This window comes from Oncorhynchus masou, chromosome 18 (assembly GCF_036934945.1).
Source record: "Oncorhynchus masou masou isolate Uvic2021 chromosome 18, UVic_Omas_1.1, whole genome shotgun sequence".
NCBI lineage: Eukaryota > Metazoa > Chordata > Actinopteri > Salmoniformes > Salmonidae > Oncorhynchus > Oncorhynchus masou.
In genome coordinates this window covers 70,084,649-70,110,731 of record NC_088229.1, presented here as the reverse complement: position 1 = coordinate 70,110,731, position 26,083 = coordinate 70,084,649, and the positions used below count along the sequence as shown (strand labels likewise).

The 26,083-nt window shown below is 47.4% G+C and overlaps 1 protein-coding gene across 4 annotated transcripts; it reads right to left on the bottom strand.

The window, feature by feature from the left end:
• Window positions 1-753: 753 nt before the first annotated feature.
• LOC135505210 (cerebellar degeneration-related protein 2-like) lies at window positions 754-24,360 on the bottom strand. Of its 4 annotated transcripts, none has more exons than XM_064924381.1 (7): window positions 24,237-24,360; window positions 23,372-23,561; window positions 9,409-9,521; window positions 5,255-5,403; window positions 5,008-5,172; window positions 3,926-4,133; window positions 754-3,275 (listed from the first exon to the last, which is right to left on the bottom strand). In XM_064924381.1, exons 2-7 carry the CDS (start codon window positions 23,439-23,441, stop codon window positions 2,532-2,534), a joined length of 1,449 nt encoding a protein of 482 aa, XP_064780453.1. In that variant the 5' UTR covers window positions 23,442-23,561; window positions 24,237-24,360; the 3' UTR covers window positions 754-2,531. The 4 variants fall into 4 exon arrangements, with proteins under 4 accessions (XP_064780453.1, XP_064780454.1, XP_064780451.1 ...); XM_064924382.1 differs by having other exon boundaries at window positions 23,372-23,504; XM_064924379.1 differs by having other exon boundaries at window positions 23,372-23,493.
• Between the last annotated feature and the right edge of the window lie 1,723 nt (window positions 24,361-26,083).

Sequence of the window (26,083 nt, the reverse complement as noted above, 5' to 3'; positions counted from 1 at the left end):
ACTACACGGGTGAAATACTACGGAAAGGTAGACGCCGTTGACCTGGTCAATAGCGCACCTTGGTGGAAGACCCGGGGATCGTCGGGGCGGGTGAATGAAAATCGGAGGAACTTGACCCCTCTGTGTGCGTGGTTTTTTGGGTATCTTTACTTTACTATTTATATGTTGGACAACTTTTACTTCACTACATTGTCGTGAAAATAATGTACTTTCTACTCCATACATTTGCCCTGACACCCAAAAGTACCCATTACATTGACTGCTTAGCAGGACATGCACATGCTCAATTAAAGAGAAAATCCGTAGTCATACCTACTGCATCTGATCTAGCGGACTCACGAAACACAAATGCTTTGTTTGTAAGTTATGAGTGTTGGAGTGTGCCCCGGGCTATCTGTAAATGGGGGAAATAAAATAAAAAAAGATAATCGTGCCACCTGGTTTGCTTAATTATAAGGAATTTACTTCTACTTTTGATACTTAAGTACATTTTAGCAATTACATTTATTTTTGATACTTAAGTATTTTTAAAACCAAATACTTTTACTGAAGTAGTATTTTACTGGGTGACTAACTTTTACTCAAGTCATTTTCCATTAGTCTCTTTAGTTTACCTCAAGTATGACAATTAGCAACTTTGTCCACCACTGTGTGCGTTCCTCCATTAATCATTCCACCAGCCAATTAATCAAATCATTAACCATCAATGTACATTTTCAGAGTAATATAACAAAATCCACAGAGAGAGACATATTTTCATTCCAATGCTTTAATTGCACAGAGCAGACATGTAAGTCAATGATACAGAGTGCCACAACAAAAATGACCCTTAGTTCAATGAGAGAGTTTATGTGGCTTGCCCCAATGACAAAGCCTAGTTAACCTGTGATGCCAAAGGCTAACTCATAAAACTAATGATATGCTCATTCATCTGAATTAATTTTTATTTAACTAGGCAAGTCAGTTAAGATCAAATTCTCATTTACACTGACTGCCTACACCGGCCAATTGTGCACCGCCCTATGGGACTCCCAATCATGTCTGGTTGTGATACAGCCTGGAATTGAACCAGGGTGTCTGTAGTGACATCACTAGCACTGACATGCAATGCCTTAAACTGATTCGCCACCCAGGAGCCCAAAAGGTTGAGTAGATAAATAAAAAAATAAAAAATATGAGTTGATTTTCATTCTAAAGATGCAGCCTATCAATAATGAATACAATCACATATAGGCACCTTGGCAGATAAGTGTCGTTATCATGAATCAATGCTCACAGAGACACACAATAACGGAATAAATACACAAGCAATACTAAGTAAATATCCATGTATAAATACGCAATGTGTGTTTTTTGTTGTTGTTTTTTTTAAGTGCAATCAGTAAAACATTACAGTGCAGAGAAAAGCCAAGGAGCCTTCAAAAGGACATCGGCACAATGTTCCATAAGAATGGGATGTCCCCTTGAGTGGCTCCCTGTTAGGAAAGGGTGGATGTGTAAACCACTTCATTTTGTTCTCTCTTATTAGAATATAGAACATGTTCTGTTACCATTGCAATGACACAGTGTCATTATCTCCGTGCACTGAAGCACTTCAGGCTGCGCAGGCCTTTTCCCCCCCCCCCAGCCCAGCAGTATACCTGAATGCTGGGCTGGAACAAAAGCCTGCACATGCTGCGACCCTCCAGAACCAGGAGGGAACACTGCTATGACAGACTGACAGTTAGCCTCCACAAGACGTCATGCCCTTTTTCTTCACTCAGCAACACTCGAGTGGCCTTGGGAGAAAAATTAGCCTCTGCTTGTACCTGGCACATACGACTCATTATAAACTGGGTGGTTTGAGTCCTGAATGCTGATTGGCTGACAGCAGTGGTATATCAGACCGTATACCACAGGTATGACAAAACATTTATTTTTACTGCTCTAATTACGTTTGGTAACCAGTTTATAATAGCAATAAGTTACCTTGGGGGTTTGTGGTATATGGCCAATATACCACAGCTAAGGGCTGTGTCCAGGCTGGGCATATCAAGCCCAGACAATAGTGGGGTCCAACAAGTTGTGGGTGACAGTTATCATACCTGTGTAACGGTAGCAAAAGGCAGCGGTGTTAGATCTCACTGGCAAAGCTCGGCAGGTGCTAATAGCATTAGTAGTAGATTGGTTTAAGTGGCGTATTGTTTGATTGGTAACTATAGTAACAGAAGCAGTCCACAGAAGGTTCCTTAGGTTTGTGAAAACTGTCCTGTTGCTCGAATGGCCGGAGCAGAATCATTTGGAATGGTATCAAATACATCTAACACATGGTTTCCAGTAGTATAATGCCATTACATTTGCTCCATTCCCGGGCATTACTACGAGTCGTTCTCCCCTCAGCAGCCTCGTGTGAAGCAGACAGGAGACCAGACCCCATACAGAAGCTTACACTGAGTGCTACACATCGGTAGAGTACGAGGCAAATTCCTCCTCTAATCCTCAAGCGCTTTGAGCATGGAATAAGCACTGCACTACCAATCCAGTATCAGAATTTATTTGCTGGACTTGCCAGACTTGCTGGCTTTGGTGGCTTTGATGTCCATCTTGGTCTTCTGAATACGAGAAAAGATCTCCTTGAACAGAGCTTTGTACTCTGGCGTGCTCTGGCCCAGTCGTTTATCTACCGCCTCCACCTGCTTACTGATGCTCTCCATCACCTCGGGGGTGGAGGGGGACTGGGTGGGGGAGGGTGGGGGTGCAGGGGTGGGGCCCATGGCACAGTCCTTCATGGAGGGGTCCCTGGAGACGGGCCGCGAGGTCTGCACCCCCGCGTGGCACAGGGACTCCTCGTGGCGCCGGCACTTCCTTAACAGCTCCTCATACTTCTCCAGCAGAGCGTGGTACTGCTCGTCCACCTCCCTCAGGATGGACATCCCTCTCTTACGGACGCTGTTGGCGTGGATCGCGTAGCTCCCTCTCCTCCTCCCGGATGCGTCCCTTGCCACGATCGCATTCAGTGCCGTGTCGCTGCAGCTCTTCCTGACGGGGCTGGAGGCAGGTAACGACTCTCCACCTAAGCCTCCTCCCCCCTCACCCTCCTCCCCTCGCCCTCCACCCACTTCTCCTCCCTCCCCCTCCAGGGTGTCTGTCTCGGGGGTGTTGTTGAGGAGGGTCTGGGTGAAGCCCACGCCGTCATCTTCGCTGCTCAGGAGGAGGGTCCTCGCCCGTCGGAGCTGCTGGAGTTCCTGGAGCTCTGCCTCTAGTTCATGAACCCGTGCCTGGCAGCTCTCTGCACCCTGTCAATCAATCAATGAGTCAATCAGTCAGTCAGATAGTCAATAAACCAATCACTCAATATTTTTTTATTCTTCCAGAAAAGAGGGAGAGTTAGGAGCCCTACTATATTTAAGTTAGGAACAAGTTATCAGTATCACTCATTGGATTGAACCAACTTAGTAGAGCAAGTATCACTCATTGGATTGAACCAACTTAGTAGAACAAGTATCAGTATCACTCATTGGATTGAACCGACTTAGTAGAGCAAGTATCAGTATCACTCATTGGATTGAACCGACTTAGTAGAACAAGTATCAGTATCACTCATTGGATTGAACCAACTTAGTAGAGCAAGTATCAGTATCACTCATTGGATTGAACCAATTTAGTAGAACAAGTATCAGTATCACTCATTGGATTGAACCGACTTAGTAGAACAAGTATCAGTATCACTCATTGGATTGAACCGACTTAGTAGAACATGCAACCATAAAAATAACAGAGGCACTCCTTTTGGAATGAATATTAAATGGAATAACAGAGGCACTCCTTTTGGAATGAATATTAAATGGAATAACAGAGGCACTCCTTTTGGAATGAATATTAAATGGAATAACAGAGGCACTCCTTTTGGAATGAATATTAAATGGAACTGAAATAAGATTCTGACCAGAACACGTGACTCTAGACGAGAGAACTCCCCCAGGAGGACGTGACACTCCCTCTCCGCCCCCTCCCTGCGACCCCGCTCCGCCCTCACGGCCGAGCGCAGCGCCGACACCGCCTCTCTCAGACGCTCGTTCTCTTCCTCTGCTGGCTGGCGCTTAGTCTCTGAGGTGAAGCTGTCTGAGCGGCCCACCACGAACCCATCCTCATACCTGACAGACAGACAGACAGACAGAGAGACACACAGTTCCACACAATATCAGCTAAAATCCTAACGTCGCTGAGCCTCTCATCTTGAAACAATCATCTTGTCTGTAGTTTGTTTTCGTCTTGCCAACTTAACGATGTGGCACAGACAGGGGTTCACACACTAAAAGATTCTTTACTTGGTCGTGAGGATTTTCGATTACCAACACACTGTCTCGCCAAAAACAATGATGGTGATTAGATTGTTAAAACGTAGCTAGAACAAAGCAGCCTCAAACATTTCCAGTCAGACATTCACACCTGCCGTGCATAGTTGAAATATTTAGCCAACATTTTTTGTTGTTGAGTTGAATAACATTTGCTTGTGAACTTCAGAGATGTAAACGATTTGACACTTTGGTTTAAAAGGCAAGTACAAAACACCTAATACTAGTCGTCATGGTTCCTGCTGGAGAGTCTACACAATCTGGGTGATCATCTCACTGGCTTCTTCTCTGGCGAGCTCTCATTGGCTATTGATGATCGCCGTACTCACACTACAAGAGCATTGCAGATTTTGTGCGGATAAAATCAAACGTCTGAGAATCTCGGGAAGTGTGGTACGGCTCAAAGACGGGATCGGTCTCAGATTGTGTCTCTGACCCGCTTACATTAAACCATCTTCGGTGTTGGCTGCCCGCCCCGAGTAGGCAACGACATGGGGATTTCGTCTCCGATCACAAAAACTTGTCTGGGACAGCTAAATCGGAGCGGAAATCATGTAGTTTCCACCTGGCTTTACTTGTACCTGCCAGACAGACAGACAAGCTCAATACATAGTCTAGGGACCTTGAGATCCAGTAACCAAAAGACGTGAGTGTGACTGCTAGGAGTCCTCACTTGGGTGCGGTGCAGAGTTCCCTAAGGCAGGGGAAGGAAGCGATGCTTTTGCGTCGTTCCCTCTTCTCCCTCCGGACCCTGAGCAGCTCCAGGGAGTGAAGCTGTTCCACCTGCCCAGAGAGAGACTCCACCTGGGTCTGCAGGGTCTCGATGGTCCCAGTCAACCTGGGAGAACCAGGGAAGAGAGAGGCATGGGGTTAGTGTGTTTGTGTACGTGCGTTTGACGATGTGCGTACGTCCAGCTCACCTCTCTATCTTGTGTTGTGAGGCCTTGCTGTCCAGTACCAGGGTACGGTTGGTGAGCTCCAGTTCTCTGGCTGTCCCATCTAGCTGCTCGTACACCTTAGCATGCTGCTCATTCATTTCCCTCAGCACCTCCAGCTGCTTAGCCAGGTACTGCACAGAGAGAGACAATGGTAATGACTGGAGCAGAATGTTCTCACTGTCATTACGGGGTGTTGTATGTAGATTCATGTGGGGAAAAAAAACAATTTAAATCTATTTTAGAATAAAGCTCTAACGTAACAAAATGTGGAGAAAGTCAAGGGGTCTGAATACTTTCCAAAAGCATACAATACATTAAAATAGATGGGGGCATGTTCCACTACCCCTAAGCCATTAGGGGGATGGATGCTTTCTGGCAATAGTAGCTTTCTGGCAATTGCTGGTTAAGGGCAACACTTCTATTCCCTCCCCTGGGGGAGTATGGCCAGCCACCACAAGAGAAGAGCCAACTTCCTACGACTCTGCTCAGTCAACCGGTAGATTGTCATCCAATCTACACCTAACTTATGGGTAGAGGTTACGTTAGAGTTTAGACAGTTAGGGAAAAGGGGGGGATACCTAGTCAGTTGTCCAACTGAATGTATTCAAGTAGAATGTGTCTTCTACATTTAACCCAAAACCTCTGAATCAGAGAGGTGCGGGGGGCTGCATTAATCAGCACCTATGGCACAGTGGGTTAACTGCATCAGCTCAGGGATTCAATCCAGCAACCTTGTGGTTACTGGCTCAACGCTCTAACCACTAGGCTACCTGCCGCCCCAGTTGAGATGTGGGTAGAGGTTATGTTAGAGTTTAGATTGTTGAGAGGTGGGCAGGGTTTGGAACCGGTTCAGCGAACAGATTTTTTTTCTTTTTTACGAGGAACAGAACCAGAACAGAGAACAAAAGTGATCCATACTGTTCCGGAACATAACCTTAATTTTTAAAAGCATGGGAACCGGTTAATAATTGTATTTTATGTTCTGGGCATTTTTTTTCCAGTCCCAGAAAAACGCAACAAAGAGCCTATGCAAAGCCCTCACTGTCACTATGAAACTTATTCCAGTGTCTTCAGGAAATCTTTGCCAGTTTGTGTAGGCTACCTTCCCCTCCCCCTCCCTCCGAAGAATACATCATCTACAGTAGCTACTGGCGTTACAGGCAGAAACTAGGGAGAGAAGAATGAATGAACCTTTTCAATGCGATTTAAGGATACTACAGTTATCCCGTTTCACATTGGATTTATTAACGACAGAAAGGTGAGACGTGTTTTTATTTTAATTCTGGTGCCGCTCTGCACACACAAGCTAGTTTGTTAGCTAGCTCTGGCCAAGCTCAGGAAAACTCTAAGCAGGCAATATGTGTAAGGTAATTTAGAGTTTTAAAAAAATAAGTTTTATTTCACCTTTATTTAACCAGGTTGGCTAGTTGAGAACAAGTTCTCATTTGCAACTGCGACCTGGCCAAGATAAAGCATAGCAATTCGACAAATACAACAGAGTCACTGGAATGGTAGAAACACTGGAATGGTAGATGTGCATAAGTTGAATGTGCATGGTAGAGATACTGGGGTGCAAAGGAGCAAGATAAATAAATAAATACAGTATTGGGATGAGGTAGGTAGATAGATGGGCTGTTTACAGATGAGCTATGTACAGGTGCAGTGATTTGTGAGCTGCTCTGACAGCTGGTGCTTAAAGCTAGTGAGGGAGATATGAGTCTCCAGCTTCAGTGATTTTTGCAGTTCGTTCCAGTCATTGGCAGCAGAGAACTGGAAGGAAAGACGACCAAAGGAGGAATTGGCTTTGGGGGTGACCAGTGGTGCCGGCAGCGATCGATTGAAGAGCATGCATTTAGTTTTACTTGCATTTAAGAGCAGTTGGAAGCCACGGAAGGAGAGTTGTGTGGAAGCTTGTCTGGAAGTTAGTTAACACAGTGTCCAAAGAGGGGCCAGAAGTATACAGAATGGTGTCGTCTGCGTAGAGGTAGATCAGCGACGTCATTGATGTATAACAGAGAAGAGTCAACCCAAGAATTGAACCCTGTGGCACACCCATAGAGACAGCCAGAGGTCCGGACAACAGGCCCTCCGATTTGACACACTGAACTCAATCAGAGAAGTAGTTGGTGAACCAGGCGAGGCAGTCATTTGAGAAACCAAGGCTGTCAAGTCTGCCGATAAGAATGTGGTGATTGACAGAGTCGAAAGCCTTGGCTCGGTTGATGAATACAGCTGTACACTATTGTCTCTTATCGATGGAGGTTATGGTGTCGTTTAGGACCTTGAGTGTGGCTGAGGTGCACCCATGACCAGCTCTGAAACCAGATTGCATAGCGGAGAAGGTACGGTGGGATTAGAAATTGTCAGTAATCTGTTTGTTAACTTGGTCTGTAGCAGTTTGGGTCTAGAGTGTCTCCCACTTTGAAGAGGGGGATGACCACGGCAGCTCTCCAATCTTTGGGAATCTCAGACGATACGAGAGGTTGAACAGGCTAGTAATAGGGGTTGCAACAATTTCGGCAGATCATTTTAGAAAGAGAGGGTCCAGATTGTCGAGCCCGTCTGATTTGTACGGGTCCAGATTTTGCAGCTCTTCCAGAACATCATCTATCTGGATTTGGGTGAAGGAGAAATGGTGGGGGCTTGGGCGGGTTACTGTGGAGGGTGCCGGGCAGTTGACCAGGGTAGGGGTAGCCAGGTGGAAAGCATGGCCAGCCGTAGAGAAATGCTTATTAAAATTCTCAATTATAGTGCATTTATTGTGGTAACAGTGTTTCCTAGCCTCAGAGCAGTGGGCAGCTGGGAGGAGGTGCTCTTATTCTACATGGACTTTACAGTGTCCCGGAACTTTTTTGAGTTTTTACTACAGGATGCAAATTTCTGTTTGAAAAATCTAGCCTTAGCTTTTCTAACTGCCTGTGTATATTGGTTCCTAACTTCCCTGAAAAGTTGCATATCACAGGGGCTATTCAATGCTAATGCAGAATGTCACAGGATGTTTTTGTGCTGGTCAAGGGCAGTCAAGTCTGGAGTGAACCAAGGACTATATCTATTTCTAGTTCTACATTTTTTGAATGGAGCATGCTTATTTAAGATGGTGAGGAAGGCACTTTTAAAGAATAACCAGGCATCATCTACTGGCAGGATGAGGTCAATGTCATTCCAGGATACCCCGGTAAGGTCAATTAGAAAGGCCTGCTCGCAGAAGTGTTTTAGGGAACGTTTGACAGTGATGAGGGGTGGTTGTTTGGTCGCAGACTCATTACGGATGCAGGCAATGAGGCAGTGATCGCTGAGATCTGGATTGAAAACAGCAGAGGTGTATTTGGAGGGCGAGTTAGTTAGGATGATATCTATGAGGGTGCCCGTGTTTACAAATTTGGGGTTGTACCTGGTAGGTTCATTGATAATTTGTGTGAGATTGAGGGCATCAAGCTTAGATTGTAGGATGGCCGGGGTGTTAAGCATGTCCCAGTTTAGGTCACCTAGTAGCACAAGCTCAGAAGATAGATAGGGGGCAATCAATTCACATACGGTATCGAGGGCACAGCTGGGGGCAGAGGGAGGTCTATAGTAAGAGGCAAGAGTGGGAGACTTGTTTCTGGAAAAGGTGCATTTTTAGAAGTAGAAGCTCGAAGAGTCAATATCAAGGGCTAGCTCTGATCCAATGTTAGTTAAGCCAACTCTGAAGTTCAAAGACATTCAACATTCTTTCATACAAGCCGCTCCTCTGTAGGTATAATTATGTCTAATTCAGATAATGCAAGTCATCACAAGATGCCCAGCGCTCTCCTCACCCGCAAAATTTCAATGCATGTACATAGCTTGCCCGCTCCATGACAAGCTGCTCTAGCCATGGGTGAAGTCATTTAATGTCGAGCTAAATGTCAAAATAAAAATAATGATTTACGAGGTTAAAAAGGAACAGAAGGGAAATTGTTTCGGAGTTTGAACTGGTTCAAAACTTTATTTTGCTGAGGAACGGCTTGAAAAAAAAAAGAATTGGTTTTGGGCAGAAAGAAACGATTGGAAAATAATTTAGGTTCCAACCCCTCGATGTGGGTAGAGTTTAGACTATTGATATGCATCCATGGAGCTTTTGAGACTTGGCCCTCCTACCTCAATCTCCCTCCTACCTCAATCTCCTGCACCTGCTCCTCATTGGTGATGTATATCTGCTGTAGAGAATCCTCCAGCTCCTTGTTCCTCTCCAACAGAGTCTTCCCAAGCTCTGCTGCCAGGTGGAGGTCTAGAGAGAGAGTTGGAGGGAGGGGGAGGGAGGGAGGGAGGGAGGGAGGGAGGGAGGGAGGGAGGGAGGGAGGGAGGGAGGGAGGGAGGGAGGGAGGGAGGGAGGGAGAAAGAGCAAGAAGGAGAGAGATAATTCTTTCCAATGTGTCAAATAATGAACAAAAAAAAAAACTGAGCAAAATAGAATGCTATTTGGCCCCAAACAAACAAAGACAGTGTCAGAATACTTGACCACTGTGACTGGCCGCCGTAGGCAGACCTGGCTCTCAAGAGAAGACAGGCTATGTGCACACTGCCCACAAAATGAGGTGGAAACTGAGCTGTACTTCCTAACTTCCTGCCAAATGTATGACCATATTAGAGACACATATTTCTCTCAGATGACACAGATCCACAAAGAATTTGTAAACAAATCCAATTTTGATAAACTCCCATATCTACTGGGTGAAATACCACAGTGTGCCATCACAGCAACAAGATGTGTGACCTGTTGCCACAAGAAAAGGGCAACCAGTGAAGAACAAACAACATTGTAAATACAACACATATATATGTCGATTTATTTTCCCTTTTGCACTTGAACTATTTGCACATATGACCTTTGAAATGTCATCATTATTTTGGAACTTTTGAGAGTGTAATGTTTACTGTTCATTTTTTAAATTGGTTATTTCACTTTTGTTTATTATCTATTTAACTTGCTTTTGCAATGGAAACACGTTTTACATGCCAATAAAGCCCTTCAATTGAAATAGAAAGAGGGAGGGGGAGAGAGAGAGATGGAGGGGGGTGGAAGTGTGGAGAGAGAGAGGGGGATGGGAGGGGAGAGAGAGGAGATGGGATAGAGAGATTAGAGATGGGAGAGGGCCATGGGAGACGGAGAAGGAGATAGGTTGGAGGGAGAGAAAGAGATTGTTACAGCTCTTTGCTCCCAAAATGTATAAACTGTCTAAATAAGAGAGCGTCAGGAACAGGTTTTCCTTTGCTGGTCCAAAGATGTGAGTGATGTCAGTGAAGATACTAAAAAGAGTTTGCACTCGTCCCTATGACAGCCACGATAGAAAGCGTTGTTCATACTGTAACATGATGATTCACTTAAGCAATAAGGCCAGAGGAGGTGTGGTATATGGACAATATACCACAGCTAAGGGCTGTTCTTATGCATGACGCAACCGGAGTGCCTGGATACAGCCCTTAGCCGTGGTATATTGGCCATCACAAACCCCCAAGGTAACTTATTGCTATTATGAACTGGTTACCAGCGTAATTAGAGCAGTAAAAAAATAACTGTTTTGTCATACCTGTGGTATATGGTCTGATATACCACGGCTGTCAGCCAATCAGCATTCAGGGCTCGAACCACTCAGTTTATAATTTGGAATACATCACAGTTCTATGTTCCGCAGGCTTCTAAGAGCATCCGCAAACAGAACATTCAAACATTCCACCTTTGACCTCTGCACCACTCGGGAGACCTAATCCACTGCATCAAAGTGTTGCGACATCACTACAGCCTGGTGTTCACAACCGGCTGTGACTGGGAGTCCTACAGGGCGACGCACAATTGGCCCAGCATTGTCCGGGTTAGGGGAGGGTTTGGCTGGAGGTCTTTACTTGGCTCATCGCGCTTTAGCAACTACTTGTGGCGGGCCGGTGCCTGTTGTCAGTTGAACAGTGTTTCCTTCGATGCATTGGTGTCTCTGGCTTATGGGTTAAGTGTGCGGGTGTTAAGAAGCAGAGTGGGCTTGGCGGGTCATGTTTCGTAGGACGCATGACTCGACCTTCGCCCTCTGTTGGGGATGACGAGACAAGATCGCAATTGGATATGAAGAGTTAATTTTTTTTTACAAAAAAAAAAAAAAATCATATTCCACCCTCATTCCTCCCTGAGATACACATAGATGAACAAGAGAGAAAGAGGGGGACAAAGGGGGAGAGAGAGACAACACTAGAAAGAAAAGGTATCTCAGTCAGTGAAGATCTGCGATGTCTGCCAAGATCAGAAGACAAGACACCGCTTCTCCACAGAGTCTATATATTATGCAGTGTGTCTCTCTGCAGCAGGGCGGAGGGGATGCTAATGTCTAAAGTAGAAAGTGACAGGATATGAAGTTGCTGTCAGATTACGCATTTTATTCACATGCAAGCAGAGTGTGGGCTCAAACAAAAGCTCGTAGACGTATAAAACCCTGGAACAGGAATGAAGAACACTGTTCTAGTAGCGAAGCAATAAAAGACACTAACAATCAGTCCTAGACTAGAATACTTCTCTCGCTCTCTCATTTTATGGTAAAATGGTGCAGAGTAGGGAAAAAAACCTAATTGACAGATATTCTCATCAATCAGGGGTCGAACAGAAGTGGAAGGGACTGAATCAGCCGGATTCATAGTCTTTATCTTCAGGTCTGACACAGCAGCGAGAAATGTTTGGTGTTTTGGGACCTGTGGTCAAATCTGAGAAGGGAAAACACACAGCAACTCAATGGAAACACCATCACTCTCATTGTAGAGACTGAGCTGACAGTAAAAACTCTGGAGGTTGAGAGTGATGAACAATGGGATCACTGTGATGAACAATGGGATCACTGTGATGAACAATGGGATCACTGTAATGAACAATGGGATCACTGTAATGAACAATGGGATCACTGTGATGAACAATGGGATCACTGTGATGAACAATGGGATCACTGTGATGAACAATGGGATCACTGTGATGAACAATGGGATCACTGTGATGAACAATGGGATCACTGTGATGAACAATGGGATCACTGTGATGAACAATGGGATCACTGTGATGAACAATGGGATCACTGTGATGAACAATGGGATCACTGTGATGAACAATGGGATCACTGATCAACACTTCAGTTATTCGATAATCAGAGTTCATTCTAATCCGAATCTGATCTTCGACGAGAGAGAACACAGTATGTTGGTTGTTTTGAAGAGTGTTCAGAAACAGAAAGAACAGACAGGAGAGATGGCAAGCTCACGCTCACACCCACACAATTTTGTTCCAGTGCTTGCTTTTCAACCATGCGGTCTCCTCTTTCTTATTGTCTTGCCCTGTCTTGTCGTCTTCCCTCAATTAAACTAATGAGGAGAAAAGCAGGCTGCTACCAGCTCCTCTCTGACATGGGTTTATACATAGACTAGCCTGCTGCACTCACAGCTAATTAACTCCTGTGGGGCCTCTGCTACTGCACAGGTATCTGTGAATGGGTGTTGACCCTTCCGGCACTATGCACAGCACATTCAACCCTACGTTGAATGTTACTTAACCAATTCCTATTTCACGACTGCTAAGTTACATTCCAATTTCAATTCTATGGCCGATCCAATCCTCATGAAACAATTTAACGCTCAGGAAGAGAACACTGAGAAGTCACTCCTCAAAGGGTTAAACTCGCTAACAACGAGGAGGCTGCTTCCAGTCATAGAATCTGATTCTAGTTCTGTGTATTCAGTGCTGTCCCACTGCTCCGTTAGAATAAGGCAGTGGGACAAGGGACCGCGTGTAACAGAATAGGGCCTATTAGAATGGGACCGTGTATAACAGAATAGGGCCTATTAGAATGGGACAAGGGACCGTGTGTAACAGAATAGGGCCTATTAGAATGGGACAAGGGACCGTGTGTAACAGAATAGGGCCTATTAGAATGGGACAAGGGACCGTGTGTAACAGAATAGGGCCTATTAGAATGGGACAAGGGACCGTGTGTAACAGAATAGGGCCTATTAGAATGGGACAAGGGACCGTGTGTAACAGAATAGGGCCTATTAGACTGGGACAAGGGACAGTGCATAACAGAATAGGGCCTATTAGAATGGGACAAGGGACAGCGTGTAACAGAATAGGGCCTATTAGAATGGGACAAGGGACAGTGCATAACAGAATAGGGCCTATTAGAATGGGACAAGGGACCGTGTGTAACAGAATAGGGCCTATTAGAATGGGACAAGGGACCGTGTGTAACAGAATAGGGCCTATTAGACTGGGACAAGGGACAGTGCATAACAGAATAGGGCCTATTAGAATGGGACAAGGGACAGCGTGTAACAGAATAGGGCCTATTAGAATGGGACAAGGGACCGTGTGTAACAGAATAGGGCCTATTAGAATGGGACAAGGGACCGTGTGTAACAGAATAGGGCCTATTAGAATGGGACAAGGGACTGTGTGTATACAATAGGGCCTATTAGAATGGGACAAGGGACGGTGTATAACAGAGGGGGACGAGTCCCACAGTGGGTGTTGAGAGGGGGACGAGTCCCACAGTGGGTGTTGAGAGGGGGACGAGTCCCACAGTGGGTGTTGAGAGGGGGACGAGTCCCACAGTGGGTGTTGAGAGGGGTGTCATAACTCTCCTGTGAAGATCTGAAGGAGGTTGCAGTGGGTCCTCTCTCTCTCTCTCTCCTGCAGAGGAAGAGGGGGATGCTTTATGACGTCGTAAAATACCTCTGGGTTAAGTAGTATAGGAGATTGGAATGTAACTGTGGAACAGAGAGAGAGAGAGAGAGAGACAGACACTTGGACATCAAAAGGTTGAATAATTGAACAGCATTTCTGTATTCCAAGCAGTTGGAGTGGTCCGTGGACACTTAAGGGACAGTCATGTCGAGTTTGTTTCATTGGTGATCTCTGGGTGCAGAGAGGAAGACTGGGTGCAGAGAATGAGAGAGAGAAATGGGGCTTGTTCTCTTCTGATCTTTCTCCTCTCTCTTTCATGTCTCATCCTGTCTTCCTCCTTTTATCTTCTACTGTCTCTCTTTCTCCAACACTCTGTGTTCTCCCTTTCCCTCACTCTTCTTCTTCTTCTTCTTCTTCTTTCTGAATAAAGTGGAGATACATCAGCCTTTATTTATATCCTCATATCCTATTTATATCCTCATCAGTTCTACTGATGTGTCCACACTCAGTCCCCCTTCCTGCCCGCAATCAGCAGCTACTCTTCCTGGGGTCCAGCCAAATTACGGTAGTTTATACAATGTTAAAAACATTACAATACATTCACAGACTGTGTGCCCTCAGGCCCCTACTCCACCACATATATACACAGTAGAAAATACATGTGTACATGTGTGTATAGTGTGTGTGTGTGTGTATGTATATAGTGTGTGTGTGTGTGTGTGTATAGTGTGCACAGGAGGCTGGTGGCACCTTAATTGGGGAGGACAGTCTCATGGTAATCCAGGCTGTATCACATCCAGGAGTCCTGTAGGCCGCATTGGCCCAGTGTTGTCCAGGTTTGGCCGGGGTAGGCCGCCATTGTACATGAGAATTTGTTCTTAAATGACTTGCCAGTTAAATAAAGGTAAAATAAATACAAATATTTGAATAAATGGCTGGAGCAGAGTAAGTGGAATGGTAAACATGGTTTGATGCCATTCCATTTGCACCATTCCAGACACTATTATGAGCTGTTCTCCCCTCAGCAGCCTCCACTGGTGTAGTGTGTGTGTGTGTGTGTGTATGACCAGATCAAGAGCAGGGTCAAAGCATTACCTGGTTCGAATCCCCGAGTAGGTGACTACTCTGTCGTTGTGGCCTTGAGCAAGGCACTTAACCCTAAATTGCTCATATAAGTTGCTCTGGAAAAGAGCTTCTGCTAAATGACTCAAATGCAAATGCATCATCTGCTCTCAGCCTGTGGCAGATATCCTAATAATTGGAACAAAGAGATGAAGTGATAGAGAGATTAGGAATGAGTGATGCATGGCACGGAAGTGAGAGGCAGGGAGCGAGAGGCAGGGAGCGAGGGAAGCGAGAGGCAGGGAGCGAGGGAAGCGAGAGGCAGGGAGTGAGAGGCAGGGAGCGAGGGAAGCGAGAGGCAGGGAGCGAGAGGCAGGGAGCGGCAAGGAGCGAGAGGCAGGGAGCGAGAGGCAGGGAGCGAGAGAAGCGAGAGGCAGGGAGCGAGAGGCAGGGAGCGAGAGGCAGGGAGCGAGGGAAGCGAGAGGCAGGGAGTGAGAGGCAGGGAGCGAGGGAAGCGAGAGGCAGGGAGCGAGAGGCAGGGAGCGGCAAGGAGCGAGAGGCAGGGAGCGAGAGGCAGGGAGCGAGAGAAGCGAGAGGCAGGGAGCGAGAGGCAGGGAGCGAGAGGCAGGGAGCGAGGGAAGCGAGAGGCAGGGAGTGAGAGGCAGGGAGCGAGGGAAGCGAGAGGCAGGGAGCGAGAGGCAGGGAGCGAGGGAAGCGAGAGGCAGGGAGCGAGAGGCAGGGAGCGAGGGAAGTGAGAGGCAGGGAGCGAGAGAAGCGAGAGGCAGGGAGCGAGAGAAGCGAGAGGCAGGGAGAGGCAAGGAGCGAGGGAAGCGAGAGGCAGGGAGCGAGAGAAGCGAGAGGCAGGGAGTGAGAGGCAGGGAGCGAGGGAAGCGAGAGGCAGGGAGCGAGAGAAGCGAGAGGCAGGGAGCGAGAGAAGCGAGAGGCAGGGAGCGAGAGAAGCGAGAGGCAGGGAGCGAGAGGCAGGGAGCGAGAGAAGCGAGAGGCAGGGAGCGAGAGAAGCGAGAGGCAGGGAGCGAGAGAAGCGAGAGGCAGGGAGCGAGGGAAGCGAGAGGCAGGGAGCGAGGGAAGCGAGAGGCAGGGAGCGAGAGGCAGTGAGCGAGAGGCTCCCTGCCTCTCGCTTTTCTACTTCCGGCGCCGACAGAGATGGCCGCCTCGCTTCGCGTTCCTAGGAAACTATGCAGTTTTTTGTTTTTTTTACGTGTTATTTCTTACATTAGTACCCCAGGTCATCTTAGGTTTCATTACATACAGCCGAGAAGAACTACTGTATATAAGATCAGCGTCAACTCACCATCAGTACGACCAAGAATATGTTTTTCGCGACGCGGATCCTGTGTTCTGCCTTACAAACAAGACAACGGAATGGATCGCATGCAGCGACCCAAAAAAATGACTCCGAAAAAGAGGGAAACGTGGCGGTCTTCTGGTCAGACTACGGAGACGGGCACATCGTGCCCCATTTCCTAGCATTCTTCTTGCCAATGTCCAGTCTCTTGACAACAAGGTTGATGAAATTCGAGCAAGGGTAGCATTCCAGAGGGACATCAGAGACTGTAACGTTCTGTGCTTCACGGAAACATGGCTCACTGGAGAGACGCTCTCGGATGCGGTGCAGCCAGCGGGTTTCTCCACACATCGCGCCGACAGAAACAAACACCTTTCTGGTAAGAAGAGGGGTGGGGGTGTATGCCTTATGGCTAACGAGGCATGGTGCGATGAAAGAAACATACAGGAACTCAAATCCTTTTGTTCACCCGATTTAGAATTCCTCACAATCAAATGTAGACCGCATTATCTACCAAGAGAATTCTCTTCGATTATAATCACAGCCGTATATATCCCCCCCCAAGCAGACACATCGATGGCTCTGAACGAACTTTATTTAACTCTTTGCAAACTGGAAACCATTTATCCGGAGGCTGCATTCATCGTTGTTGGGGATTTTAACCAGGCTGAATCTGAAAACAAGACTCCCTAAATTTTATCAGCATATCGATTGCGCAACCAGGGGCGGAAAAACCTTGGATCACTGTTACTCTAACTTCCGCGACGCATATAAGGCCCTGCCCCGCCCCCCTTTCGGAAAAGCTGACCACGACTCCATTTTGCTGATACCTGCCTACAGACAAAAGCTAAAAAAAGAAGCTCCCACGCTGAGGTCTGTCCAACGCTGGTCCGACCAAGCTGACTCCACACTCCAATACTGCTTCCATCACGTGGACTGGGACATGTTTCGTATTGCGTCAAATAACAACATTGACGAATACGCTGATTCGGTGTGCGAGTTCATTAGAACGTGCGTTGAAGATTTCGTTCCCATAGCAATGATTAAAACATTCCCTAACCAGAAACCTTGGATTGATGGCAGCATTCGCGTGGAACTGAAAGCGCGAACCACTGCTTTCAATCAGGGCAAGGTGTCTGGTAACATGACTGAATACAAACAATGCAGCTATTCCCTCCGTAAGGCTATCAAACAAGCTAAGTGTCAGTACAGAGACAAAGTAGAATCCCAATTCAACGGCTCAGACACAAGAGGCATGTGGCAGGGTCTACAGTCAATCACGGACTACAGGAAGAAATCCAGCCCAGTCACGGACCAGGATGTCTTGCTCCCAGGCAGACTAAATAACTTTTTTGCCCGCTTTGAGGTCAATACAGTGCCACTGACACTGCCTGCAACGTAAAAAATGCGGTCTCTCCTTCACTGCAGCCGAGGTGAGTAAAACATTTAAACGTGTTAACCCTCGCAACGCTGCAGGCCCAGACGGCATCCCCAGCCGCGCCCTCAGAGCATGCGCAGACCAGCTGGCTGGTGTGTTTACGGACATATTCAATCAATCCCTATATCAGTCTGCTGTTCCCACATGCTTCAAGAGGGCCACCATTGTTCCTGTTCCCAAGAAAGCTAAGGTAACTGAGCTAAACGACTACCGTCATCATGAAGTGCTTTGAGAGACTAGTCAAGGACCATATCACCTCCACCCTACCTGTCACCCTAGACCCACTCCAATTTGCTTACCGCTCAAATAGGTCCACAGACGATGCAATCTCAACCACACTGCACACTGCCCTAACCCATCTGGACAAGAGGAATACCTATGTGAGAATGCTGTTCATCGACTACAGCTCGGCATTCAACACCATAGTACCCTCCAAGCTCGTCATCAAGCTCGAGACCCTGGGTCTCGACCCCGCCCTGTGCAACTGGGTACTGGACTTCCTGACGGGCCGCCCCCAGGTGGTGAGGGTAGGTAACAACATCTCCTCCCCGCTGATCCTCAACACTGGGGCCCCACAAGGGTGCGTTCTGAGCCCTCTCCTGTACTCCCTGTTCACCCACGACTGCGTGGCCACGCACGCCTCCAACTCAATCATCAAGTTTGCGGACGACAACAGTGGTAGGCTTGATTACCAACAACGACGAGACGGCCTACAGGGAGGAGGTGAGGGCCCTCGGAGTGTGGTGTCAGGAAAATAACCTCACACTCAACGTCAACAAAACTAAGGAGATGATTGTCGACTTCAGGAAACAGCAGAGGGAACACCCCCCCTATCCACATCGATGGAACAGTAGTGGAGAGAGTAGCAAGTTAAGTTCCTCGGCATACACATCACAGACAAACTGAATTGGTCCACTCACACAGACAGCATCGTGAAGAAGGCGCAGCAGCGCCTCTTCAACCTCAGGAGGCTGAAGAAATTCAGCTTGTCACCAAAAGCACTCACAAACTTCTACAGATGCACAATCGAGAGCATCCTGGCGGGCTGTATCACCGCCTGGTACGGCAACTGCTCCGCCCTCAACCGTAAGGCTCTCCAGAGGGTAGTGAGGTCTGCACAACGCATCACCGGGGCAAACTACCTGCCCTCCAGGACACCTACACCACCCGATGTTACAGGAAGGCCATAAAGATCATCAAGGACATCAACCACCCGAGCCACTGCCTGTTCACCCCGCTATCATCCAGAAGGCGAGGTCAGTACAGGTGCATCAAAGCTGGGACCGAGAGACTGAAAAACAGCTTCTATCTCAAGGCCATCAGACTGTTAAACAGCCACCACTAACATTGAGTGGCTGCTGCCAACACACTGACACTGACTCAACTCCAGCCACTTTAATAATGGGAATTGATGGGAATGATGTAAATATATCACTAGCCACTTTAAACAATGCTACCTTATATAATGTTACTTACCCTACATTATTCATCTCATATGCATACGTATATACTGTACTCTATATCATCGACTGCATCCTTATGTATTACATGTATCACTAGCCACTTTAACTATGCCACTTTGTTTACATACTCATCTCATATGTATATACTGTACTCGATACCATCTACTGTATCTTGCCTATGCTGCTCTGTACCATCACTCATTCATATATCCTTATGTACATATTCTTTATCCCCTTACACTGTGTATAAGACAGTAGTTTAGGAATTGTTAGTTAGATTACTTGTTGGTTATTACTGCATTGTCGGAACTAGAAGCACAAGCATTTCGCTACACTCGCATTAACATCTGCTAACCATGTGTATGTGACAAATAAATTTGATTTGATTTGATGCGAGAGGCAGGGAGCGAGGGAAGCGAGAGGCAGGGAGCGAGAGGCGGGGAGCGAGGGAAGCGAGAGGCGGGGAGCGAGGGAAGCGAGAGGCGGGGAGCGAGGGAAGCGAGAGGCGGGGAGCGAGGGAAGCGAGAGGCGGGGAGCGAGGGAAGCGAGAGGCGGGGAGAGGCAAGGAGCGAGAGGCGGGGAGCGAGAGGCAAGGAGCGAGAGAAGCGAGAGGCGGGGAGCGAGAGAGAGAAGCGAGAGGCGGGGAGCGAGAGAGAGAAGCGAGAGGCGGGGAGCGAGAGAGAGAAGCGAGAGGCGGGGAGCGAGAGAGAGAAGCGAGAGGCGGGGAGCGAGAGAGAGAAGCGAGAGGCGGGGAGCGAGAGAGAGAAGCGAGAGGCGGGGAGCGAGAGAGAGAAGCGAGAGGCGGGGAGCGAGAGAGAGAAGCGAGAGGCGGGGAGCGAGAGAGAGAAGCGAGAGGCGGGGAGCGAGAGAGAGAAGCGAGAGGCGGGGAGCGAGAGAGAGAAGCGAGAGGCGGGGAGCGAGAGAGAGAAGCGAGAGGCGGGGAGCGAGAGAGAGAAGCGAGAGGCGGGGAGCGAGAGAGAGAAGCGAGAGGCGGGGAGCGAGAGAGGGAAGCGAGAGGCGGGGAGCGAGGGGAAGGGAGCGAGAGGCAGGAAGCGAGGCAAAGAGAAAAAGAGCGATGTAGTGAGGAAGAGGGGAGAGATATGAAATAGCCCTAATGCTGGCAAGAAGTGCAAAGGTGTTTGAGAAGGCTACAGCTTAGCAGATACAGCAGATATGAGAGGCAGGGAGCGAGAGGCGGGGAGCGAGGGAAGCGAGAGGCGGGGAGCGAGGGAAGCGAGAGGCGGGGAGCGAGAGAAGCGAGAGGCGGGGTGCGAGAGAAGCGAGAGGCGGGGAGCGAGAGAAGCGAGAGGAGGGGAACGAGAGAAGCGAGAGGAGGGGAACGAGAGAAGCGAGAGGCGGGGAGCGAGAGAAGCGAGAGGCGGGGAGCGGGAGAAGCGAGAGGCGGGGAGCGAGAGAAGCGAGAGGCAGCGAGAGGCAGGGAGCGAGAGAGAGAAGCGAGAGGCAGGGAGCGAGAGAGAGAAGCGAGAGGCAGGGAGCGAGAGAGAGAAGCGAGAGGCAGGGAGCGAGAGAGAGAAGCGAGAGGCAGAGAGCGAGAGAGAGAAGCGAGAGGCAGGGAGCGAGAGAGAGAAGCGAGAGGCAGGGAGCGAGAGAGAGAAGCGAGAGGCAGGGAGCAAGAGGCAGGGAGCGAGGGGAGCGAGAGGCAGGAAGCGAGGCAAAGAGAAAAAGAGCGATGTAGTGAGGAAGAGGGGAGAGATATGAAATAGCCCTAATGCTGGCAAGAAGTGCAAAGGTGTTTGACAAGGCTACAGCTTAGCAGATACATTATCAGCAGCTTGGGATATGCATTAAATGATGTACTGTTTCATATTTTGTTTTATGTGTAATATAAGTTGTCTTTTGTGTTTGGACCCCAGGAAGAGTAGCTGCTGCCTTGGCAGGAACTAATGGGAATCCATAACAAACCCCAGGAAGAGTAGCTGCTGCCTTGGCAGGAACTAATGGGGATCCATAATAAACCCCAGGAAGAGTAGCTGCTGCCTTGGCAGGAACTAATGGGGATCCATAATAAACCCCAGGAAGAGTAGCTGCTGCCTTGGCAGGAACTAATGGGGATCCATAATAAACCCCAGGAAGAGTAGCTGCTGCCTTGGCAGGAACTAATGGGGATCCATAATAAACCCCAGGAAGAGTAGCTGCTGCCTTGGCAGGAACTAATGGGGATCCATAATAAACCCCAGGAAGAGTAGCTGCTGCCTTGGCAGGAACTAATGGGGATCCATAATAAACCCCAGGAAGAGTAGCTGCTGCCTTGACAGGAACTAATGGGGATCCATAATAAACCCCAGGAAGAGTAGCTGCTGCCTTGGCAGGAACTAATGGGGATCCATAATAAACCCCAGGAAGAGTAGCTGCTGCCTTGACAGGAACTAATGGGGATCCATAATAAACCCCAGGAAGAGTAGCTGCTGCCTTGGCAGGAACTAATGGGGATCCATAATAAACCCCAGGAAGAGTAGCTGCTGCCTTGGCAGGAACTAATGGGGATCCATAATAAACCCCAGGAAGAGTAGCTGCTGCCTTGGCAGGAACTAATGGGGATCCATAATAAACCCCAGGAAGAGTAGCTGCTGCCTTGGCAGGAACTAATGGGGATCCATAATAAACCCCAGGAAGAGTAGCTGCTGCCTTGGCAGGAACTAATGGGGATCCATAATAAACCCCAGGAAGAGTAGCTGCTGCCTTGGCAGGAACTAATGGGGATCCATAATAAACCCCAGGAAGAGTAGCTGCTGCCTTGACAGGAACTAATGGGGATCCATAATAAACCCCAGGAAGAGTAGCTGCTGCCTTGGCAGGAACTAATGGGGATCCATAATAAACCCCAGGAAGAGTAGCTGCTGCCTTGACAGGAACTAATGGGGATCCATAATAAACCCCAGGAAGAGTAGCTGCTGCCTTGACAGGAACAAATGGGGATCCATAATAAATACAAATACAAATTGAATTCAGACTAATAGCAGTTCGGCTGAATGATGGTGTTCACACAATCTATATGGCCCAGGTCAAGTAGGTTATCTTTATGCAAATATCATATATGGTCCCATAGAATGAATGTTGAATGGAAGTGATGCACAAGACCTGGACCGTAGTTGACTAGCCTACTGCAAAAAATATATATTTGGGGAATAGCCTAGTGACTTAAAACAGAACACCATAACAAATGGCTGTAAATTTAAAGCAATACATTCACAGTTAGCTGCTGTAATTATATATTACAGTACAGTACTGTAAAGAGCAATGTATTATCAGGGCTCAATGGTGCTCCGCTACACTGCTGTAAAATTGTACAATAAAATGTTACAGTAAATATTGTATTACCCTGTATATTTACAGCAGCATACTGTGAATTATGCTGCATTGTGGGAAAATGGTGTGGGCACCGAAATAATCTCTGGCTCATTAACTATTCTGGTGGATCTGCAAGTCTGCAAATCAAGCATGTTTCATGGCTTTTTTTGGCCCATGTATGCTCTTTGTCTCAACCAATCACTTTCTTATTGATTATGTTCAACTAACATGTTCAGTTCTTATTGAATTATGGGGACATGGACATGACAGTCTCCAGGCCTTGAAAGTCACCACATTCTAAAAGGAAAATATAATATGTAATGCTTGAATGAGGAAATCAACAAAAACCCAATTGACTGCATAAACAAGGTTAAGTGATCCCTAATCATTATTGCAACCTGTAAAGAACAATTGTATTGCATTGATGACAGCCGAAATCTCCTAACTTCTATTTATGGTTAATTTATTAGATAGTAATATTATAATCCATTGTTTGCAATCACCAACAGACCACTGCAGAGTATTTTGGTTTTTCTTGCAATATTGTGACAACAGCAGAGAAATGATTTCCCCAATCCACGTCAGAAAGGCCCTAGGAATCCCTTCAATAATTTGATGTCAGAAAGAAGCTAAATATTAAACTGCGGCTGCAGATTTCGAAGAGCATTGCCATTACTATTTGTCAAGATGCACGGACAAATGTACATTCGCAAACTGATCTCTAGAAGCCTTCGATCATAAAGGCCTTTGTCTGGGAAGAACATCTGAGCTCGCCAATAACGAACCGCAACCCGGTGCATTGACATACGGGATGCTGTTGGCTGCAAACAGCGTTCTCATATGCGTCGTTACTTACCCGATTCGAGATCTTGCTGGTCGTACCATGGCTCTTCCTCGTCGATGACAAATTCCTCCATTCCTAGCATCGAGACACGGATACCACCATCCGCCTTGTCCTGGAACCCAGCAAAAACGTGCCTACCAGCCGGCTACACAATCAGGCACACACGCAAATTCGCTGTCTGGAATAAAGGGAGCTCATCTTCCTTCAAAAAGAAAGAGCTGTGACGTTAACCGATGAAGCAGGCTAAATATATTTTTTTTCTTGGCTACAGATGAATCAAAATGACACATAAATTCAAGAGACTCGAACACTGTTTTAAAACCATGCCGTGTGAATTGGCCAATTATTGTTTCTTATAGAGACCCCTTTCCAGTACACGACACGCTGACGTCATGCACAGATGCGCGAGACTCTTGGCTGCAGGAAGAAAGCCATGGCCATCTGCGCCCGTTCAACATCGCCTTGATTTACAGTTCTATTTCCTCTAAACACAATCACTTTTTGGGGGGGATGTTCTCATACGCTTACACTGCTGGTTTGATTCCAGCTTGAACAGTCTCTAAGATTATTTGGTTGTGATCTTTGCAAAATAACTATTTTGGATGAATCAGTTGTTAGCTAGAATGCTAACGCTCATTGACATAGGCTGTAGCAAAAGCTAGCCAAAGAGCCATTTTACAGGTTGGTGGTGAACTGTCTCATAAGTATAATGCAGTAGATTTGCGATGATGACACAAACATTATATTAAGCAGGACATTCATATGATTCCAATTATAATCCCAAAGTAGTGTGAAATGCACTCATAAGCAGCACGTAAATAGATAGATGTTGTTTTTTTTTGCCTTCACTCTATGAGGTTGATGTTCTGCCACCAACCTTGCGCGCATCACCCTCACGCGGCAGTGTGAAACGGAAACGGGTCTGTTGGGGTCTTTAAAGCAGGGTTGTGATTCTGTCTCTGGTACTCCCACCTCTCGCTCTCTCTCAATCCCCCTTCCTATCCTGTTCCAAGAACCGCTAGTGGAGAGAATGTGTAGTTTACAGACGTGGCAGATGTCTCAATTGTCTCTTCCTCCTCTCCTAACACTATTACACAGGGGGGGGCACAGCAGATTGGAGATCGGAATTTTACATTTGAACACTTTCTTAGAAATGAAATGTGTTCAACTAACACTTTTCAAAGTGCTGATAGACGAACACCCTGAGAGTGTTGGTCCCTAACTCCGACTTAAATTAACACTTTATATGAATTGATGCTGTTACACTTTCTCAGTGTTAGAGAATGAACAACTATGGTGTTACAGTAACTTGTTTTTGGGGGTGTTGTTTTAACACTGTAGGGTGTGAAACCTTATTTTCTATATTGATTTCCCAGTAAATCTTTGAGTTACCAGTAACTAGTTTGCTAGTCACAGACACATTGTTGTTGCTTTCAGTCATGTAGCCTTGACCAAGTGACCGAGTGAGTGACCCAGTGAGTGACCCAGTCTTAATGACAGTACATGACATATATCATAAAGCCATACTAAATTTAAAACCCACTGGTGTTAACCCCACTAGAATCAACACTCAGATATAACAGGCCTACATATACACTATTATGCAAGAAAGTCATGCATTGAAATACATCACGTTGTAGCTGTGTTGCCTGAGGGCCAATTGAGTAGCAGTGAATCACACTATTGATCATCATCCCCTGAATTACCCCCCAGGAGTGCAGCAGAGCAGACAATATTTAATGTCACGTTTGAGTCTTTTTCACCTTTATTTAACTAGGCAAGTCAGTAAAGAACAAATTCTTAATTTCAATGACGGCCTAGGAACAGTGGGTTAACTGACTGTTCAGGGGCAGAACGACACATTTGTACCTTGTCAGCTCGGGGGTTTGAACTTGCAACCTTCCAGTTACTAGACCAACGCTCTAACCACTAGGCTACCTGCCGCCCCTCCACTCTAACCACTAGGCTACCTGCCGCCCCTTCACTCTAACCACTAGGCTACCTGCCGCCCCTCCACTCTAACCACTAGGCTACCCTGCCGCCCCTCCACTCTAACCACTAGGCTACCTGCCGCCCCTACACTCTAACCACTAGGCTACCTGCCGTCCCTACACTCTAACCACTAGGCTACCTGCCGCCCCTCCACTCTAACCACTAGGCTACCTGCTGCCCCTCCACTCTAACCACTAGGCTACCTGCCGTCCCTACACTCTAGCCACTAGGCTACCTACCGCCCCTACACTCTAACCACTAGGCTACCTGCCGCCCCTCCACTCTAACCACTAGGCTACCCTGCCGCCCCTCCACTCTAACCACTAGGCTACCTGCCGCCCCTACACTCTAACCACTAGGCTACCTGCCGTCCCTACACTCTAACCACTAGGCTACCTGCCGCCCCTCCACTCTAACCACTAGGCTACCTGCTGCCCCTCCACTCTAACCACTAGGCTACCTGCCGTCCCTACACTCTAGCCACTAGGCTACCTACCGCCCCTACACTCTAACCACTAGGCTACCTGCCGCCCCTCCACTCTAACCACTAGGCTACCTGCCGCCCCTCCACTCTAACCACTAGGCTACCTGCCGTCCCTACACTCTAACCACTAGGCTACCTGCCGCCCCTACACTCTAACCACTAGGCTACCTGCCGCCCCTACACTCTAACCACTAGGCTACCTGCCGCCCCTACACTCTAACCACTAGGCTACCTGCCGTCCCTACACT